The sequence below is a fragment of the Ricinus communis genome, chromosome 1 (assembly GCF_019578655.1).
Source record: "Ricinus communis isolate WT05 ecotype wild-type chromosome 1, ASM1957865v1, whole genome shotgun sequence".
Taxonomy (NCBI): domain Eukaryota; kingdom Viridiplantae; phylum Streptophyta; class Magnoliopsida; order Malpighiales; family Euphorbiaceae; genus Ricinus; species Ricinus communis.
The window spans coordinates 842,682-864,658 of record NC_063256.1 but is presented as its reverse complement, the minus strand read 5'-3'; the positions used below and the strand labels follow the sequence as shown (position 1 = coordinate 864,658).

Below are 21,977 nucleotides of genomic sequence, written 5' to 3'. Positions count from 1 at the left end.
ACTTGTGCATATTTCCAAGAGGTTTGGTAAAAGTGATTTTGTTATCTTACTGTTGTATGTAGATGACATGTTGGTAGCAGGCCCCAACAAAGATCATATTGAAGAACTAAAGGCACAGTTGGCTAGGGAATTTGAAATGAAGGACTTGGGACCGGCAAACAAGATTCTAGGGATGCAAATTCACCGTAGACAAACAATAGGAAGATTTGGCTTTCTCGGAAAATTATTTGAAGAAGGTCTCATGACGCTTCAATATGCAAGATTGTAAGTCAATTTCTACCCCACTTCCTGTTAGTTTCAAATTATCCTCCAGTATGAGTCCTAGCAGTGAAGAAGGAAGGATGGAAATGTCTCGAGTACCGTATGCATCAGTAGTGGGGAGTTTAATGTTCGCGATGATTTGTACACGACCAGACATTGCACATGCAGTGAGAGTAGTAAGTCGGTACATGGCGAATCCTGGTAGAGAGCATTGGAATGCTGTAAAGAGGATTCTAAGATATGTTAAGGGAACCTCAGATGTTGCATTATGTTATGGAGGATCAGACTTTATTATCGACTCGGATTATGCAGGTGATCTTGATAAAAGCAAATCTACTACGAGGTATGTGTTCACAGGTACCGTAGCAAGAGCACACAAGCTAGTAAGGAAGCGATGCCTTGCATCTCGCAAGGAATCCAGCTTTTCATTCAAAGTCAAAGCACATACGAGTCCAAGATTACTCGCTCGTGAAAAAGTGGAAGAGGGCACTGTGGATATGCAGAAAATTCATACTAAAGACAACCTAGCAGATTTTTTTACGAAGGCAGTTAACACTGACAAATTTATTTGGTGTCAATCCTCTAGTGGCCTGATAAAAGTATAAGCAGCATGGAAAGGCAAGGAAGAAAGAACGGTGTGAAGATCTGATTGATCCTCAATCAAATCTTCAAGTGGGAGATTGTTGATATTTGAGGAGCATTTTCTCCCACATTGCTAAGTTAACAATGTGGAGGTACTTTCCAAGCCTATATAATAGAGGCCTCACCTTGTTATTAAAGTATCCCAAAAATGAGAGAAAAATATTAGAGAGTTAAGCAATTATTTTTCTCCTATTATAAAGAGAGAATTTTAATGTTTTCTCCTTTATAAATAGAGAGTTTGTAACTCCTATTATTTTTTCTTATAGTAAAATTCTTCTATCATTGCCCGTGGTTTTTACCCTAATTTATTTAGGGGTTTTCCACGTATATCTGTGTGTTCTATTGTGTATTTTGTCTTTCTTTATCTTTATTTTCTCAAATTATTAGCTGAGATTTTGCTCTATCAGGTTCACATTTTTCTACACAGATTTTGTTTAGTTCGTCAGTTTTCTTTTGGTGCACACATGGACATAGCCATTGGGCCAGATGCGGGGTGGAAGCTGCTGGATATCCCACATAGCCGGCGGAAAGCTTTACCCACTGGTTATCTAATACATCTACACGCAATGACGACGCATTCTGTAAGTGTTCCATTCTATTATAATCATCTTGGAATTGAGGAGCAGTCAGTGATACAAATTTCAATTTCTCAAGAAAAAAAAAAACAGAGAAAGATATAGGGTGAATTTTCATATTAAAAAGGAAAAACAAATGATTATATTCCCAAACATTATATTAAAATATTCCAATTCCAACTGCTTAATATTTTTTTTAAAAGTTAGGAGCACGACATAATAAATCCTGAATTCAGACAAATATCAATCGGACATCATTTTTATAAGTGATTCATTCCATAGTCTCATATAGGAAGTTGGTTTAATTTATTCACAATTGTTTTTTCAGCTGAGAATCGATGCTCATAAGTTAACAATTAATATTTTTTTCTTTTTCCATTTCGGTAACAAAATTGAAACTCGTGAAAATGCCCACCAAAGCTTCCAACTTGACGTGCATTGACGTTGGAGTCAACTGAAGCTCCAGCCAGACAAGAAGCCATAAAATTGCAAGAAAAAGGTATTAGGAAATTGCCCATGTGAAATAGACATCAAAGGATTCAGAAGAGATTGAGTCGATAAATACATCTCAAGTTGCATTGACGTTAAAAGGCCCAATAAAACAAGAAGCCGCTAATGGCAACAAAAAGTACTAGGAAATTGGCCATGCATGTAAAATAGACATTCAGTGATCGCGAAGAGTCTTCAAGACTACGTGTCTTCCTGTTCCATATATAAGTAAGGGATAGTTTAGTTAGAGGTTCAGATAATTAAGTAGTAGCAAGTGAAATGAAAGAGGCAAGCAATGTCGGTGATGGATATCCAGTTGGGAAGACCTCACGAAGTAAAAGAAAGCCAACCGAAATAGGTTCGACCGAATGTCGTCCATGCCACTACAGCAGCCACAGGTTAGTCTTTCTCTTTCATTACCTTTCCCAAGTACATATGTCCTCTTTGCAGCCTTTAACATTCCTATCCCAACCAAAATAAATAATACTTTTATTTTTTGGTACAGTGAAAGAGCTTCAGACAAAGCTAAACAACAAAAACATATTCCTGGCTGTAGTAACGCCCACAGCATCCTGAAACAGAAGGTGATATAATCCTGTAGGAGGATCGTTTACCAATAGGAAATTCTTCAATTCAGCCAAACCAGTTAAGAAATTAGCTGCGCGGTTTGCTTCTCGAAACACTTGACAGAGGGAGACAGTCCAAGATCTTGACAGCATCTGTAGAATTCCTTTGCACTAGCTGATATTGGCCATTAACTTCGGTTTCCTCATTCTGTATCATTTGAATAATGCAGGAGCTATCAACTTCCGCCTCTAGGTTCTAACACCACTTTCCCAAGCAAGAAGTAATCCTTTATATAAACCAAAGATGTTCTGCATCGGTGTGGAGCAGCAATCAATGTTAAAAACAAAAACTCCCCTCCGCACTCCATAATGATTTCTTAACAGACCACCAGCCTTTGCTCTCCCTGTCCTTGAACAAAAAGCCTCATCAGAGTTAAGCTTGAGTTTAGCCCAATTAGGAGGCTCCCAAGAAATTAACACTTCCCTCTTCATTCCTTGTTTAACTTCATCATTCTTCATAATTTCAGCTGAATAGCTTTTGATCTCCTGAAGCATTCGCTCTTTCCATAAGTTTGTATTTTTGAAAATTAAAGCGTTTCTCCAATCCAACTCCACATTTCCATACCGTAACTCCAAAAATCACCGACCAATCCTCCTCTCCTCTTGAAATCCCCGATCTTTCATCACATTTCTAAGGAGCCATGATGAAATCCAAAGTGAATAATTCCCTCCCGAAATGATTAGGAACCAAAGCTTGTCCAGATTTGTTTTGCTATGATACAATCTCGAAAGCCATGCAAAATATCCTCAGTGTCTGTAGCACAAACATCACAAATGTGATCGTCTGTAATATCCCTTCTAACCAAGTCACCTTTGGTACTCAAGTCTATTATTTACTATCAGCCAAAGAAACACCCGAGTTCGTCGTGGTCCTCTCCAATCCCATGCAAACCGCCAAATGATATTCTCCTCGTTCCATAAGCTACTCACAATGCCATCATAAACTGTTCCAACAGTAAATTTTTCATTCTTAGACCAAATCCAAGACATACGATCATTCCCATCATCCTCACATGGAGTTTTAAAGGCCGCAATTCTGAGGGAGACATGACAAGGAAGAAACTCAGCAATCTTAGACCAGTCCCAGTTATGGTTTCTCGCAACACATTCATATAAACCAAAAGAAAATAGTAGTAATAATAATAATAAATCTGTGATAATATACTTGGCATTTTTTGTTTTTCACTTTTCTTTCAAATTGGTTTATTAATTGTTGCCAATATTATGTTACTTATCATGGTTTTCAATTTCATATTTGATTAGTCAAACCAATATTATAAGAATGGTCAAGTCCGGATGTCTCGAAAACAATTTTAAAAAAAATATTATTTTATCTTACGATTAAAATTTAATGAAAAAAATTACAATAATATATTTTGTTAGGTGCTTTTTATACTTAAGAGTATTTGAGTTTTTTTATTGATAAAGAAGCATTTTATCTTCTTTTTTTCTTGCATTTTTAATACCCTACTACTAAATATTATTATTTTTTATAATAAAAAATTAATTTTTGTTAATAAAATCATTTATAGATAAATTACATTACCATCAAATCAACTATTGAATACTCTTATAGGTAATATAATTTTATTTTAAAAATATCACATTTTGTTCTTAACATAATTAAAAATATATATTAATATTATTTAATAATGATTTCAGTGTAGTTAATTGTATCCTAATTCACTTAATAAGTGATTTTGTTATTATTAATGAATATCATATTATTATCAAATCATCAAAATTTAAATATATTAATTTATAAGATAGTGAAAATTCAAAAAGTTAAATCACATGGTATTTTTTTGTCACAAAAAGAATCACGGTGTAAAAGCACTAAATTATAAACCATTTTTTTGCATTTTTTAAATTTGATATATAGAACCTCAAATCCTTTTCAAGAAGAAGTCATATTATATTAAAACTATACTATATTTGTATTAGTAAATATTTTCGAATACTCTATATATTTAACTAGCTTGTTAAATGGGATAAACAAACAAGAGAAATACGAGTGGGTCAACAAAAATTAATATTAATTTTAATTAAACTATTAGCATGACCTAAATTAAGCTAATGGGTTTGCTTTTTTTATTATTATTATAAGCTTTTAATCCTTTTTTATATTTTCTCGATGTTGAATATTCTGTTATAGTAATTTTTAATAAATTCTAAATATATCTTCTAATATATATTGTTTAAAAATCTTAAATTTAAAACATTTAATACTACTCAAAGTCAGATATGGTTTTTTTTTTTTTTTGGCAAAATAAACAGATGCGTGAAAAATTATACTGTGCAAATTGGTTATGTAATAAATTATTGATGCCATTTTTGTTGAATCCTCAGTTTGCTGGGTTTCATCTCATCAACACCATGCCACGCTGTGTTTGCATTTCTAGATTCATTGCCATTTGAAGTGATTCAAGTGAAATATCAATGCATGAATCGGTTCCCATTTGGAACACGCCCAACAAGCATATGGTGTTTTATTTTCTCCATTTTCATCTATTGCTTTTCATTTGCGGCTAACATGAAATTTCATCAAACAACCTACTCCAAGTTCTCTGCCCTCATTGCTCTGCTTGCTGGATCTTTCTCTTCCTTCCATGCTCACTTGGCGCTCTTGTTATTTTTGTCATATGGGCTCTTTTGGCTATATTGGTTGTTCGTGAGTCCATTGTTATGGGTCCAGCTCATCTTGTAATATTTTTATTGCTTTTGGACACAGATATTATGGGTTTTTATGATGGACTTGCTATGTTTTATTTTTGGATCCACTTTGGTATGTGTTTTGTGGCTTCCAAGAGAAACTTGTAGAGGCTATTGTGTAGACACTTAGTGTGTGAAGGGAGCAGCAATTTTTCAGATTGAAAAACATACACAAAAGAGAGAGGAAACTAGAGAGTTCCAAAGGGTGCTGCCTGCTCGTTTTTCTCAGCACCAATCCTAGTATTTTGGTTTTCTGAGAAGATCTCACCGTTGGATTTTGCTGAAATTTTGTCAGCTTGTTGAGGACACATGGGGCTACATTCTGACCGTTCGGATCGTCAATTGGAGCTCCGGTTCATCGGAAATTGTCTCTGGACAGAGCTGCTATTTTTGGGTGAATTTTACATTTTTTTGTTCTCTATTTCAATTCTCTTATTGTTGGTGTTTATTGGTGGTTTGTGAATCCTTTGTAGATTGATTTGGGGTTCTTTTTCCTTCAATTTATAAATAAGAGAAGTTAAGAGTGGACTCCTCAAAAGGTCCCGTGGTTTTTACTCTTTACATCGTAGGGGTTTTCCACGTATAAATCGTGTGTGTTGTTTGCTATTATTTTCTTTTGTTATAGCTGGTTATTTACTGCATTTAGTTGTTGGTTTCCTTTGTTAATTTAGTTGCGTGACATTTGGATTGATTGGATTGCATAATTGGTTGGTTGTCTTGATTGTGTGACATTGTGGGTGTAGTTGTGACCCCCTTCCGATCCCTACATCCATTACAGTCGCATACCAATGGATTTACCAGTAGTCTCCAAAATGCATGCATACTGGAATTGCTTGCTGCTAAGCAGTTTGACTGAGCACCAAGAATCCTATGTGTAAATCATTATTTCTAATTGTTTGCTGGGAATGCTATACATTATAGCCAATTACACAATACAAAAGCAGAAGATCGATGCCTCATGCATCTCATTTATTCCCTTTTATAAACTTTACAAAATACTAGAGATGTAATTGTCTGATAGCTGTTCCATAGTTCTGATGTAATTGAATAAAGAGAGAGACCTATATTCATCCTAGAGGAATATCTCCATATGTTAATCAATGTTTGCACTTTAACTGTAATAAATTTAGCTCAAGGAACATTGAAAAAGTATGTTACGTCATCGGTCAAGTTTAGGCTGATTGATTTTGTTACACCTTTAAGCAGTTTCCATAATTTTCATGTAATTGAATCTAGCAATAATATGATCCAAACATTTCTCTACTTAAAAGTAACAAGAAAGTTTCATTGAATATATTGATTGGAGACCTACTCTTCATTTGCAACAAATGTATCTCAAATAAAACACAAGCAAGCTGCCAGATGTTATATAACTGTGGCTAATTGGATATGCATTCAGAAATTTCTGATTGTTTTTAGACAATGGGTATAGGAGAATTGAGTTGGAATGATTGAATGAGATCCGAGTCCGGCAAGTTGAGAGGAGGCAGAGAGAGGCGACTGTAAGTAGAGCTGCCTCTTCTAATTTCTTGCATGGTCATTAAAGCTGCAACTGTGTTCCTAAAAATTCCATCTCCCGCTACTATTATTCCTTGTCTTCCAAATTTTCTTGCTCTTTCTTCCTCATTCACGGGAAACACAACATCTATTGTGTTTTCACATTCCTTGACAAGCTTTGAAATGAGATCAGTAGTGAAAAATGGTTGCTGCAGAACTTTCTGAATGAATGGCAACCTCAATAAACCGCCAGTTCTCTTATCATACTTCTTCAGTATCTTAGCCAATCCTACCAAAAAAAAAAATCAAAATTAAATAAAGATTTGCCTATACTGGGTGTATCTTCACATGGATGATTCACATGTCAATGGATGATTAATGCATATTTTCCAGATATCTATTAGCCGGCGTATTGCACCGAGAGCAAGCGGGATTTCCCAATAAGGGAATCGGGTTCATAAATTTACCTGTGTAATTGATATTGCTATAGTTTTCTAGGAGCACCATTTCTCCATGGAAATTGACAATATCTTTTCTAATCTTGCTCATCTCCCCCTTATAGTTTGCTTCCGAAGGCTGACTTCCATTCTGCCCCCAGGTTCCAATTACAGTCTGAATCCTCTGCCGTAATTCCTGAAATTTCAGGCACCTTGTTTCTTAGTCATGATGTGTGTTCGGAGCTTGAATTTGTACTATCCTAGTAATACCAATCTATTAGATTGTAATCAAACACTACTGAATTATCCTTCATGTTAGTCAGACATACAGTCCACCATTCACCAATAAAAAACTTCAAACCTATTTCATTTGTCATCTAATATCTGTGGGGAATTAACATAGTACAAGTTTTCTGGCTTGTTAATTTATATTATGGAACAACTATTAAATTATTAATATTCTGGTGATTTATGAATTCTCAATTTATTCTTGAAATGTAAAATTCAAAAAAATTATTCAAATTCCATTGAATAAGTAGAAATATTAATAGAACATAAAAAGGAAGGTTTAAGAAAAGTATGCTAGCTTAAGAAAAATAATTCAAACTCCTTGTTAGCTTCCGTGTCAAAGAACTCTCTTATTTTCCAGTTACAAAGTTTGGATTTACTATGGAAATACAAACTTTAAAAAAATGATTAAGACTCGATAAAGACATATATTAGGAGTAAGATTAATCCTTAATTAGCTTCTATGTTTCTTCACAAGGATATAAATTATCATTGCATTCTCCCTCTAGCTAATATAGGGCCTATATATATATATATATCAGAAGGTGTGCCAAGTTAGCATTCTCCACCGAGTTATACAATGCTCTAATCGAGTCAACTCAGGTAACTCGCTTTTTTCACTTATTCCAGTACAGCACTTTGGTTGATCAAGTACATGACTTGAGCAATATTAAAACTACCTCTAATTTGCGTCCACTATACTCCAATATTTTAGCTGCATCAAATCCACTTCATGTTCTCTCTAAATTCAGTGATAATCCATAAAGAAAAAAATGAGAGATGAAGAATATCGTAAAAGAAGAAAAGCAAAAAGAAAACGAAGCTCCTGTTGATCACGTACCATGTTTCTTATGATGAAGTCCTCTTCTTGTTCCATAAAAAAAGCATTAAACTTATCGATCTCATTGTTCAACAAATAAACAAACTCAGCCTCTGCTTTACGATACTCGATCGATCCGCTTGACAGCAGCGGATCAGAAGATAGTAATCGAACAAGCTTCTTCAAATCCTTATACGACAAGAACTTGTCTCGCCAATCTGGCAACGTTTCTTGAATTTGTTGCTTCAATCTTTTACCGAACTTCATTTCCAAACCTACTCTACTGTTACTATAAATGATTTAGTTTTGAGAAAATGTAACCTCAAAAACTGCAAGTGTAAAGGAAAGGGAGCAAGAAAATAAAGAAGAAATGGAGAGTTATATTAGCGAAAGATAAATAGAATATTAGAGGCATATGCTTGGCGTGATGAAATGGCTGTTAGAAAAAAGGTATAAAAGAGTCGTTGAGATGAGAGAATTCCTAAGCATATTCGGTTACTATTGTCATACTTAAGGCCAAGGTTATGAAACAAAGACTTTGCCGTAATAGAGGTTGCTTTAATCTACGTATTAAATGCTACCAAATTCGAGTGAAAATGGACTACGGGACTTCTAATTTAACATAGCTGTAAGGATTACACTTGCTTTTGATTGGTGGCCCTACTGTTCTTGAAGGGGGTATTGCAAAGTTTCTATTGGTGGTTCAGGGGTAGGTGAGTGAATGCTTGTTACTTTACTGAGATGGCAGAGAACAAAGGATTTGTACCGAAGAGGATCAGGATGATTCTCAGAAATCTCCTCTAGAAATGGTGATTGTATAACCAGAAAAGTCACTTTAGACAAGATTTTTGGAGAAAATAGATGGGGGAATATTTTATTTGTGAACTAGGAAATCATCTTTTTTAATTTTGCAATAGGTCTCTGATAACATAAATTAAAATAATAGCCAACTGCGCATCTTTTCATGCAAAATAATGAAATATTATAACAGGAAAGCACCAACAGAAAGCCATAAATGGGGATTTGGTTTCTTCCTCTAGAAGATCAAATGTCAAGAAAAAAAAACATAGAAAAGCATATAACATTACAATGGCGGCATGTAAAATCCCAAACTGAGCTCAATATCTTAGGAATCATTCCCAAGTTCATACTTTTTGTTTTTAATTTTCATTTTTAAAATTTCGGTTAAGCCCGTCATAATCACTGGCTTTTAATATATATATATTTTTTGCATCATTAAGTGATACTCGACCTTTAATTTCTTTTTTTGTTGGAGACATGCCTGAACCTTTTCCTAGCATCCTTTGGATGGTTCAACACATCTATCTACAAAATTTTCATAATTAAAATAAAAAATATATGATATCAAACGAAGTAATTATTAATTGACATAAACAAGGAAAAAGATTTAAGTGAAATCATGGGTTTAATATTCACTTCTCACACCTTTTAAGTTGGATGCACCGGGCAACACAACCTAACCTAATTAATAAAATAAATCAAAGAAAACTTAAGATCCAAATAGAAAAAGAATTAGAAGTTAGCAAAACTATTTGTATAAACCAGAGACAAGAAAAAATAACACAAGCTCTATAATTGGGTACAACTGACAAAAAATACTAATATTTTTCTAATATTTAAGTTAAGAAACGGGAGCATGAAAGAGGCAAGTTTCATACAGCATAAATCTGAGAATAATTTATCTTTTTTTCAAATAATTCAGCACTGCGTAGCAATTAGATTCACATATATTTTTAATACAAGTAAATATTAACTCGACAGAGCCTGTCCGATTCTTTGGATGGAAGATTTTTGCCATATTGCTGTGTTGGTTACTGGGGGCAGCACATGTACATGCCTCATTGTAGTTGTGCAGATTGCTGGATGATGCGGCTCTTCATTCAGATTCACGACTTATTCAATATATACTAACACAGACAAACGATGGCAAAGTCGCGATAGAGGCAGCAAAATTGGCCATCTGCATAGGTTCCGGTGACTACATAAGATCAATTATCCTGTATCCATTGAAAATGGACAAACAGATTTACGAATGATGCTTCTCGGGAAATGTTGTTGCTGTGTGCTTGGTATAAACAGTAGAATAACTCTTTGGAGTATTTAGAAGCATAGCATTAATTACAAAATTCCTCTTTAAGTTAGAAAAAAGAAATTACAAACGTAATAATTCTATCTAAACAACAACGCCGTTAAGCAGACATCATTATATTCCTTTCCACTGAGCAGTTTGAATCAACTGGATTGTACCAGACGATTATTGCAAGTGGCAAATTCGATGGTCTAATTTTCATCTATCTGTCACAGTAACAAAACCCAGTCCCATCTGTGATCTCCTACATGTTCAAGCTGTTCATCTTGATGACAGAATGCTAACCTGTAACTGACGATCCAAACGAAGAGCAAAACCAGTGCATAAAGGATAATAAGTTAAACAGCCTTCAACCCATATGTACTATACCATACCTTCATCACAAGTACAGACGGGAATAAGAAAGTAGGATGCACCAGAAAAAGACTTGCTTTGTCCAGTTGGCTGCAACTTGCTTTTGCTGTTAGCCATTTTCTCTTTACCTTTCTTGCCCTAATAGCCTCATATCCAGGAGGTAGAAAAAGCCACGTCCCCTCCAACTCAACAAAGCAAGAACTCTGCAGCAGCTCTATAATAAACCCAATCCGAAATTGGCAGGAAAATTGAGTAAATTTCTGCAGAAAATAACAGCTGTAGCAAGATGCAGTGCTTCCTGAAAATAAATAAGCTCAAGCAGTTCAGTGAGGATATGAATCAATTAGACACTGTTGGTGCATTTATGTAATTATGTCAGAACAAATACAAACATAGATGAAAATTGGAGTGAAACTCTAAATACAAGAGAGGAATGACAAAAAGAAAGTCTTACAGAAATGGGGTTCTACGGCACATCTAATTGCAGTAAAACCCTCATTTTCCTGATAATGGAAGGTTCCAGTGGAAGAGTATAACTCAATCCATACACTCCTAACACTGAAATGTGCGATTTCAAAAATTCTTACATTTCATCAGGATTATACTTACAACCTAGAAAGGACACACTTCTATCTCTCAAAAACCATCTTTTAAACTAGTTCTCCAGATTACCAAAATCCGAACTAATAATCAAATCCTCAAAGCATGAAGTCTAATAAATTAATCATGCAACACATTGCAAGAGAATAACATTACACATAAACATTGAACATCTACACAGCAGAACACCAAAAATAATCTCTTGTATTACATACCATCACAAGAAATCACATCCAGATATGGATATGCATATATAAAATAATTCTTTCTTTCTACTTTTCTAAATGAAAGGAGATAATATTGGCATATTATATTTGATAGGAATTACCACAAGGGCTCCACAGATGGACTCAAGCAGACACATACTGCTTTCTGAAAGATGCAAGCAGCTATAATTTGTCAGGTCAAACCAATAACTTTGGAGGTACAATCCTCGGGCAGATATTCCCATCCGAACTGAATATCAAAGTCATAGATAAGGTCATTTCTTTTTATGTTTTAACTGAAAGGAGAGGGTATTGGCATATTGCATTCAATATATTGAATTACCACAATGGCTCCACAGATAGGCTGTCACAGATATATAGCTCAGCTTATGTCAGGTCAAACCAAGAACTTGGAGGCACAATCGTCTGCCAGATATTTCCATCTACAAGAAATCAAAGTCATATGTAAGTTCATGTCTCCAGAATAAGCACATATACCCATCAATTTTTGGAAATAATGTCCAATATTTTCTAAAAAAAGAACAAAGATGAAAATTACAATATAATAGATCATATTTTGAGTCTAAATAATAATTGAAACGTTATCATATAGAACTATTAACATTCTATTATTGGTCTGTTGGATGAAGTAAAAGGATCTAAAATATCATGAAAACGTAAATACAAATGATAGATTGACAATATGAAGCTACATCCTATGCTACAATGGTACAATAAAATGGAGACTGCATATGCCATCCCCCAAAACCAAAAGTTTGCTTGATATATCACATTAACAATATTGAAATTTGTGCACGTGATTCACCAAGTACCCCCTTTGTCTGTCATTTTGTAATTATAAGAACCTCATACTCTGAACCAAATACAATTTAGCACCTTCCAACAGTTCTCATGTTTGAAGAGAATTCACCGCTTAATGCTCCAATTAATATGAAATAACAGGCATAAGATCTCATGTACATATAATGTAAAAGCAGTTTCATATAGAACGGAAAAGGCAAACCTTTCAAGTTTCAGCATGTTCTTCAGACATCCAAAGCAGCCTGCTTACATCTCTACAATTTCTTAATCCTGAATCAACTTGAATACTGAAAGGTGTTAGGTGGGGAACAACAACTGCAAGTTTAAGCTGAAAAGTATAATCTCAAACCTAAACTTTATGATTCAGCCCCGAATAGAAAATGAAAAACCGGGATGCCACATAAAATTTAATATGGCAATATCCTTGAAAACTCATTTGCAGTGAGCCGATAATGTGAAACAGGAATCTCTAAAGAGTCTTACCAAAACTGCAATACAGTTGTAAAATTTCCCTTCATGTAATGCCCCTCTTTTATCTGTATAAAGTAAAAAATGATATGGATAGTTGACTTCTTTGAGGGGAAAAAATGCTCTCAAATCAATTGCATGGGACTTTACATAAGATATAACAGCAAAGCCTGTCACAAGACTAAAATTAACATTTCAAACAATAACTAACATTACAAGCAGTTTAAAGTGTACCTTCCAAACAGATTAGTACATTGCAGGCAATTAAAATCCCGCTGATGAATTAATACTTGGAATAAGTTTAGGAAGCAGTCTGTATGGTGACCTTGAGCATGCATCAGCCTCAGAAGGAAAGGAGGTCAGCTCATTCTCCAAAACAGAATAAGCTTCTGAAAATGCCTACATCACAGAAACATTTATTGTTTTTAACCATCCTCAGCGAAAGAGATTATGCCAAACGAAAGAACTTGCAGGTTAACAAAGATTGAGAGATGTGAACCAAAGAGCATGTATATGGTATTTCAACAGATAATACAAAATTAGCTGTAGCAATGCGGGTAGGGAGAAGTAATCCCTGTATTTGGTTCAAACTAGTTTAAGATTATGATTAAATTTTATTCAGTTTATTACTACATCTGCAATTTTGTGAAATTCCTTGCTCAAGAATTGCTTAGCTTGGAAAGATGCAACTATTCTAAATCGTTTCACCATATAGCTTGAATATCCAGAATTAGGTGATCGGGAAATGTCAACTGGAATTTTCTTTGCTTCAATAACCATGCTGATGAATGACAGTTCTTATAAATGATGGTAAATGCAACAACAGCAACATGCAGGCTTACCTTGATACACTGATGTATACGGAAGCAGTTCCTCCCTACATTATTTGTTGGGAAAAGAGGATCATCAATGTGTATTGGATCGATGCTATGAGACCACAAGGTAGAACATCAGTACATTGTAGAAAACAAAAGATTTCACAAGATCGCAAGTCATTTATACATCTTAATAAAAGCCAATGCTATTATTACCTATAACCTCTTTCCCTGTTTATATATATTCCACTTCCCTGCACCGAGATACGCATTTGGCGAGGATCAAACACATTCCTTTAGAGAGAAACAACAAATCAGTGCAAAAAGAAAATTTGAAATAAAACCAAATTGGTAATGATTGCTATTTTGAAGTCCATTTAACCAATTCCAACAATACAACCTAAGGGAAACAATTTATAATGAGCTTTTGACTCACCCAAAAAAATAAAGAAAATCCATCAGAAGGCTTCCCCAGTTCTGTAAGAATACCCAGAAAGCAGTCACGTGAAAGCAATTATAGTTTGGATTCAAGCAGGTAACAGAAACAGAAAATAAAAACATTTGTGCAGGTTATATTGGGCTTGCAATATAAACTTTACTTGGTTGATAGGCCGGCCAAGATGATGCTCATGCTGCAGAAAACGTGTAATTAATAGTACCTGCAACAAGAGTTGATAACAAGAATAAGAAAATTAGAAGCCAAAATGAGAAAGAGCATCCTGTTTCATGCAATAATGAAATACACATGTAAGTGCTTTGCTGACAAAATGTATAGTAGCAAAGTAAGAAGTGCTTGTCAGCAGTATTATAGCATCCTGTCTCATAATGAATTTAAGATAATTATAAGATAATACTTTCCTAGAACTTGTAGAAAAAGAGAATAATTACTAAAATAAATAGGATATCACCTCAAATGTTTGGGAAAACTAATTGCTCAGTGTTTAATTGCCATAATTGTGCTTTGCCAATGTAAATTATCCTCCTATGGTATTAGCACTGGTTCCATTTGAAAGATGCTTGCATGTGATAGGCAAGTGCATTAGAAGTATATCCTGAAAATCCTATTCAGGGTCCACTGTACTTAATAGAGCTCCAAACAAAGGGGCAAAGAAGACCAATAATTTTCCAAACCTCATATAACCAATACATCAAAACCAAACAGATCATCTGACTGAGGACATATGGAAGATTAAAGAAAAAGAGAGATAAGGAAGTATGTGAATCATAGGCTAGAGGAAGCTAAAAGCTGCGAATGCTCATAAAATTTAAGGATCTATCTTTCAACATATTGCAAAATTTGTATTAACCTGATTCAACAAATTACGTGGATGTAAAAAATGAGTTGGAGGAAATGCTCCTACAGAAAATGGATTGAAAAAGATCAAGTTAATATATATCATTTGCCCTATCAGGTCACCAGTGGCGTGAAATGTAAAAATCCCCAAGATGGTTTATATGGGAAACTGCACATTGCTAAAGCAGGCAAGGAAGTGCAGTTACCAAGCAATATGAACTTAAGCCACCAGAGTAAGACTGATCAAGGCTACGATCTGCCAAGAACTGTTTAAGTACCAAAGCAAGAGGTGTTGCAGCTGGAAACTGTTCGGTAAGTTCTTTTACCTGCAAAAACAAAGGAGGATAAGAAAATAATGGAAACAAAGTGTTAATGATAAATGAGGTAGTGAAAACAGATAACATCCTTAATTGGAAAAATCATTATCAACCCACAGAAGATTTTATAAACTTTCAGCTTGAGGAAAGAAGCCAAAGTTTAATACCAGAATAGATGCATAGTATAATGAACCCTAATTTACCCAGTATAATCCTCAACTCATTTATGGAATATTGACTGAAATTTTTGGTAGAACAAAATCTATATTATATAATCATAACAAAGAATTGGTTTTGGTGATGTTAAGCAATATGTTCTCAAGAAACAACTTACCAATTCAGTAGTTTGAAGCCCTGTGTGTGATGGAGACTTGAAGCTGATGTCAAGACGAATTGATTTGACATCCTTCCGACTATCATGATTAACTTGCAAGCACTTTGGCGAACTTGACTCTTCTGAGATGACAATATCAGAGTTAACACAGTTTTCATTTTCAGCAGTCATACGAGTCGGCTCATCCTTTGTTGATTGTATATTAGAAGTAGCAGATATAATCAGATCACTGGGAACCTCCACTACAAGCATAATAATTGGTATCTGAAGAAAATAGAGGTACAGGCATGTGAAGAAACAAAAGGAGAGAGATACTAAGGTGCGAAAAGTAAGAATAATATAATTCTGAAAATGAAGCATTACAGCTGTATTTTCCACAGTCTTCAACGAATCATTTTTCACCCACTCCTGGTTGGCAAGATATCTGGCTGCGTGCTGGAAGATAAAGGTAGCGATATAAATTTTCAAAAGTCCACATAAACAACATCTTTATAATGATTAGGCAAAGCTAATCCTGCAGATATATAGCTAAAACAAGGAGAAGAAAGTTCTTTACTAAAGTGTAGAAACAAAAATCACCAACAGTGATAGTCCAACCACAGGGCTACAGCTACAATATACCTGTAGACAAGTTTCTTTAATACCATTACGGCCCTCCAAAATTCCAGCTTCCTTGATAGGTTCCTAAAAAAGGATCTAAAGTTAAAGCTCCTACCCTTTAAAGTGTTGAGCAATGGGAAGAAGCAATTAATCAATAACCCTTCCAGAGAATTCCTACCAAGTTTCTTACTGGAGGCAAACAAACCACAAGGTCAACATCACTTGTCGGAAGGGACAACCCAGTTGCATTTGATCCATAGACGTTTGTTCTGGACCTGGGCCATAGGACCTGGAGAGACCGGGTAACCCGCTTGACAGCCCAATTAATGAAAGGCTTCCGATCCATATTTTCTGCAGCAACCTTCAATATAACCATGCCAGGCAAGTATTAAACAATAGTTGCAAACCCATGAAAGAGAAAGAAAAAAGAAAATCTAATCTACAAGTTCTAACTAACGTTTATTTCTTGATTTAGGGGGAAAAATTCTAGAAAGAATAACAAACAATCGTTTAAGCTCTCTACCTTCTTGCAGAAAAAGTCAATTTCATCGTGAAGGAGGCTATGCATCAAAGAAAGAGATGCCTTTCTTGCTGGACAGTTATGCAACTCAGGTGGTTGAAGTGGAAATGACACATCTGGCTGTGTACCAATTTCAACCAATCAAAACATCACAAACCCCATAATAAACTTAGAAAGGTATAATCAGTCACTAGGAGATGTGCCTAGTATTCACGTACTCACTTTAAGTCCCTGCTTTCCATTTCCCTTTCTAGAATATATAATAAAAATATAAAATACTGGACATACTTACATGTTCTTGATCACGTGCTAGCTGGGACATTGCAATCAGATGATCTTGCAGTAGACCTCCTGGGAGAGGCTGAATCATTGGATGAGTTGAGAGATTTTTGTTCCTCCAAGAAGGCCAAACAACTTCAGTGCCATCCATATGCATGTAAGCTTCCTCAGAATTAGTTCTTTCATACCAACCTCTCATACTCCAATGCCTTGGGCTGGAGCTACCTGACCTCACAGTGGGAAAACCACGCTGTTTTCTGGAGTTGCTCACAGGAGAAGGTGGCGGTGGATGTGGAGCCCGTGGAACACAAAGCACTACAGGTGATGGTGGTCTTTTTATCCGAGGACGTTCCCGCCTAGAAGGAGGAACACATGGGCTTTTATGATCATGACTGCGCTTAAAATCAGATCTCGATTTTTCCCTTGAGATATTTGGAATGATGATAGGAGGTAAAATGGGGTAAGGAAGTGAATCTCCCGCTTTCCCTTCAACATCACCTGATACGTTAGCCAGAGATCCAGTCAGCTCCTCCAGTGCAGCTGTGTCTGTCACTGTTGATGAAGATTGTAGCACCTTGCCAGTTAATTCATTTCCTGGGACAACATAACCAAGTGCCTGGTGTCCAGATCCTATAGGATCAAAAGGAGAACAAAATGAAGCAGCAGTTGGCGAAGCCAAACCATTTGTACTATAAGAAGAAGAGAAGGCAACCATGTCATCAACTGCTCTATTCATGTCTTCATGCCAAGCCCATGTGCTATCATCAGAACTAAGGGAAGGAGGTCGAGAGAAACCAGTCCCCGGATAATCAGAAGGATTCCAATACATTACACCGCCCCCAAAGTACTGATTATAATCTATCCCGGAAACTGCATGCATTTCCATTTCTTCCTCTGATATACAGTGACTTTCATATTCAGCCATTGGTTCCTCTGCATTTGCTGATTCAGGTGTATCTATAAAATCCCCAGAATACCTTCTCTCATCATCGTTAGTCTTTGCAGTAACTTGCATGTTATGAGCAGTGAAACTCGGGTGAAATGCAGTCTGCAATCTTGAGATAAATCCAGAATCATAATTGCAAGTCATGGATGGAGCTAATCCAGAAATGCTCCTAACCATTGGGGGCCAATCTAAACTCATTGGCAATGGTCGAGACAGTGTTCGGTTGTACCCACTTTCAATGGGAGAAGTCCTTGCCTGGTGAACTGTGGGAACAAAAGGTTGGCGAATGTGACTATGCCAGTTGCGACCAACATCCAGATGCAATCTATCAGCGGCAGGCAGAAGATGTGAAGTAATAGAAGGAAAGTAGACAGGAGCTAAACTAGGCCACTCATATGAAATATATTCTGAAAGGTTTGTCGACCTGGCCTCATTAAGAATTTTATTCTTAATTAGAGTAGATCCTTCTTTTACATTAATGTTTCTGACTGTTCTGTAGGAAAAATTTGATTTTCCCTTGGTTTCTTCATTCCTAAATTTGATGTCTTCATTGCTGGAAACAGTGTCAAGTTCTGGCGTCTGCACTGCATGAGATATTACTTTATCCTCCATCTTAAAGTTTACTCCTTCTGCTCTTGATGAAATAGTTCTGTCCTCGATCATAACATTTGAGGTCTGCTTACACTCTGAGTTTATAGAACAGGTGCCTCCGTTGCACCCAACAACACGACCTTGGACTCTCTTGGCATCAATACCCTCCTTTCTGGGCTCAGTAACACAACCACAGAAACTCGTATTTAATGTAAAGTTCGCACTTTCAACTAAATCATCACTGAATACATTCTGAATGGCTAAATCATCTGATGCTCTGCCAAGCATTGCTGCCTCATCTGAAGAGATAACAGGCACACAAGGTGCTTCTGCAACTGATCTTTCAGAGTTTCTTATGTCAACCGGATCGTTAAGGCTAGAGTTTCTATTTTTATTTTTATTTCTCCCTCTCCTATTCTTCCTTGCAGCAGTTCGTCCTTTTGCAAGAACCAATCCTTGGGAGTGTTCCTGATGACAGGCTACCAATTATAAAACCATTTAAATCATCAATAACAAAGACTATCCAAGTGAAAACTTATGCAACCATTTCAACTGCTGACGATATGTGTCCTTGTACTTCCTTTCCATGAGGTATACCAGGTGTCTCATTGAACTCCGTTGACCTGATCTTCTGAGAATGAGCAAATGTGTACTCAAGATTCTAAGACATCATTCAAAAACATTCATTGCTAAATGGTCTCATTACAAATGTTCAAGTGCAGAAATCATAACAGTACTTCTAGGAAATATCACTAAGGGAAAAGGTACCTTCAGAGGTTTGTTGATGTAAGCCTCATTCACAACTATATCTGGAGCAGATTCTGGCTTTTTCATGTTATGAGTCTTCGCTTTCTTCCTACGACTACCTGTATTAGGCTTTTCCTTTTGTTTACTGGTTAAATGCTTCATATTTCCCTCTCCAAGAAGTTCCAGCTTTGTGCAATCAAGTGAAATAACCATGACAAGTCCCCGTAGTTTTCTTAGTATGCAATCAGAAATGCTACTGACAGACCTCAATGTGCTAAAAAATATCTTTGACACATCATACTCCCTATGTTGACCTGGTAAAATTAAAGCAACAATATCCTGAATCACGAATAAACAATTAAACAGATTGACCAGAGAAGCAGCCTTTCCAGATAGAGAAGCAAATGTGATAGGTGAACCAAACTCTGCATCAGCCGAGAGCTTTAGGGTAGTATGTCGCAGTGGTTCAGCATAAATATACCTCAATGGTTGTTCTGCTCCTGCTCTGAATAACCACATCTCATCCTGTAGAGCAGCACCCGCCCCCTTCACAATCTCACGAGTCTGGGAACTCGTAATGACCAAAAGTTTAGGCCATAAATTAAGTTTTTCTTTTCATGGAAAGATTTAGACAGAACAAATTTTATTTTTCTCATTGCACCATTAATATTATCATTTTTACAACGTCAAATACTAATCACCAATCATATATTTAGTAGAATTCACATATGCACTTTAATAAATAATGCAAAAATATCCAGCAGTGAATGACAATATAATTAACTAAGATATGATTTAAAGCATTTCCACTTTCTTATACATAACAAAGATATTAAATAAAGCAGTAAAATCTTGTGCAAATAGTATTAAAAAAATTTTGCAGACAATACCAATGAATTTGCAGCTTTCCCAAGCACCACAGTGAAAAATTTCCTCCTAGTTTCAGCATCCAAATTAAGCCACCAATCAACACATCCTTTCTTTCTCAAAAATACATTTGCAGCAGCACCTGCAGCATTAACTTTCTCTTTCACTTTCACCCCTCTTTTTTTACCATTACCACAATTCAACCATGCTAATCTCAGTGCCACCTCTAACCTATTTGCCACAAAAGCTTCGATGCTATAATAACCTTTAGCTTTAAGCCAATCCAATTCTACCCAATCAGATCCTAATTCACTATCTTCTCCTCTTAAGAATTCTCCATTCGAAACCCTGTCCATTGTCTCAACAAACTTATCCACGTTTCCAATCAAGTCCTCACTCACAGTCAACGAATCTAGACACTTAATCGAACAGGAAGTTGATTCCTCGCCTTCTCTCGAACCAAAAAGCCGAATAGACTCAAAAATTAACCGTTCTGACTCGTTTGACTCGGCATCACGAGATAAAAGGCCACGTGACTTTTTATAACAGAGGCTAGGGAGGTCACTTACGGGGAGGTCAGGGAGAATTATGAAACGGCCGTGACCTTGTGTACGGAGTTTGCCTAGCATTTGAATTACGAGCTGTACGAATTTGAAATCGACGGTTGTGAGATGAGCTTGGCGTTGATGGACGGTGAGGGATGAGAACCATTTTAGAATTGAAGACCTTGGATTTGGATTTGGACTTGTATTTAAAGGGAGAGACTTGGAATGGTAAAGAGATATATGAGCTGTAAGTGAGTCGACGAATTGGTTCTGAGTCACGAGCGAGTTAGTGAGTGCTTTTAGTTTCGACATTTCTTTATTTCCTTTTGCGCTTTTTCTCCTCTGTAGAAATAAAGACAGAAAGAGGAGAGAAATGAAGAGAACAGAAGGAGAAAGAAATGGCCAAGAAAAAGAAAATATGTGCGCGAGAAAAATGCGGCGTGGTGGGCAGTGGGTTTTGGCGTTTTCTGATCCTCTTGCTTTCTTCTCTGTCGGAGCCCTGTAATAAATGCTGTAACTAAATAAACAGCTCATAAATAATTGATTTGGACAAATTGCCCCCTGAACTTGTCCTAAAAGATCAAAAGAATCCGAAATAAGATTTTAGGGCCAAAAGAAAATACGACTTTTAGGAGCAAATGGGTACTTCTAACGTACATGTAATACGCAGTAGGTGACCACTCTTCTAACTTAAATCAGTTTAAAATTGGAATTAAAAACAGGGACTCAAGAAATTTTAAATCCTTCAAAATTTTATTCCAATTGAAACTGGATTTAATTAGAAGATAACTGAAACCGAAATCATATCTAAAATTACTTAACCAATAACTGTATTATACGCTCTATATCCAACAATAATTAAATTTACAGTTTGAAATCGATCTTAAATTTAGTGCAAAATAATAATAATAATAAAAGTGTTGCGCATGTATATTCAACACTTTACTGCTTTGATGATTGAACTTCTTTTGGAAACATGTAAAAGTTACGGCTTTTAGATTTTTTTCAGACAAATAAAAAAGACTGCTGTTTGGTTGGCCCATCAACGCCTAACCGCCTTTAACAGATACCTGATCGAGCATCTTCTAAAGGCCCAATTAAAGAGGTTGGGCCTCCTTCTAGTGTTGACGTTCTTCTTTTCCTGTGTTCTGGGTTATTGGACTCCACCCAAAGAGGAAAAGAAAAAGCTTATATATATTCTGTCTTAATTTCTTT

At 35.8% G+C, this 21,977-nt stretch overlaps 2 protein-coding genes across 8 annotated transcripts; both read right to left on the bottom strand.

Annotated features, from left to right (window-relative positions):
* Nucleotides 1-6,576: 6,576 nt before the first annotated feature.
* LOC8265848 (SPX domain-containing protein 3) lies at nucleotides 6,577-8,718 on the bottom strand. The gene is made up of 3 exons (XM_048375383.1): nucleotides 8,369-8,718; nucleotides 7,270-7,435; nucleotides 6,577-7,091 (listed from the first exon to the last, which is right to left on the bottom strand). The coding sequence occupies exons 1-3, from the start codon at nucleotides 8,612-8,614 to the stop codon at nucleotides 6,721-6,723; spliced, it is 783 nt and encodes a 260-aa protein (XP_048231340.1). The 5' UTR covers nucleotides 8,615-8,718; the 3' UTR covers nucleotides 6,577-6,720.
* Nucleotides 8,719-10,407: 1,689 nt separating this feature from the next.
* On the bottom strand, nucleotides 10,408-21,244 carry LOC8289171. 7 transcript variants are annotated; one of them, XM_015728918.3, is made up of 21 exons: nucleotides 20,241-21,243; nucleotides 19,372-19,914; nucleotides 19,148-19,264; nucleotides 17,080-19,071; nucleotides 16,791-16,907; nucleotides 16,446-16,628; nucleotides 16,289-16,351; nucleotides 16,031-16,102; nucleotides 15,668-15,931; nucleotides 15,223-15,342; nucleotides 14,322-14,381; nucleotides 14,159-14,199; nucleotides 13,939-14,016; nucleotides 13,750-13,834; nucleotides 13,142-13,306; nucleotides 12,923-12,975; nucleotides 12,642-12,726; nucleotides 11,961-12,060; nucleotides 11,740-11,867; nucleotides 10,832-11,109; nucleotides 10,408-10,748 (listed from the first exon to the last, which is right to left on the bottom strand). In XM_015728918.3, the coding sequence occupies exons 1-15, from the start codon at nucleotides 21,072-21,074 to the stop codon at nucleotides 13,172-13,174; spliced, it is 4,704 nt and encodes a 1,567-aa protein (XP_015584404.2). In that variant the 5' UTR covers nucleotides 21,075-21,243; the 3' UTR covers nucleotides 10,408-10,748; nucleotides 10,832-11,109; nucleotides 11,740-11,867; nucleotides 11,961-12,060; nucleotides 12,642-12,726; nucleotides 12,923-12,975; nucleotides 13,142-13,171. The 7 variants fall into 7 exon arrangements, with proteins under 7 accessions (XP_015584404.2, XP_015584401.2, XP_015584402.2 ...); XM_015728915.3 differs by having other exon boundaries at nucleotides 10,408-11,109; XM_015728916.3 differs by having other exon boundaries at nucleotides 10,408-11,109; nucleotides 12,642-12,718.
* Nucleotides 21,245-21,977: the final 733 nt, after the last annotated feature.

Coding starts and splice junctions, on each gene's coding strand:
- LOC8289171 (XM_015728915.3), bottom strand. CDS start 21,074: ATGTCGAAACTAAAAGCACTCACTAACTCGCTCGTGACTCAGAACCAA. Junction 19,265..19,371: donor ACATCAACAAACCTCTGAAG/GTACCTTTTCCC, acceptor ATGATGTCTTAG/AATCTTGAGTACACATTTGC. Junction 13,835..13,938: donor AACAGGGAAAGAGGTTATAG/GTAATAATAGCA, acceptor GTGGTCTCATAG/CATCGATCCAATACACATTG.
- LOC8265848 (XM_048375383.1), bottom strand. CDS start 8,614: ATGAAGTTCGGTAAAAGATTGAAGCAACAAATTCAAGAAACGTTGCCA. Junction 7,436..8,368: donor ACTTCATCATAAGAAACATG/GTACGTGATCAA, acceptor CTGAAATTTCAG/GAATTACGGCAGAGGATTCA. Junction 7,092..7,269: donor TAGCAATATCAATTACACAG/GTAAATTTATGA, acceptor TTTTTTTGGTAG/GATTGGCTAAGATACTGAAG.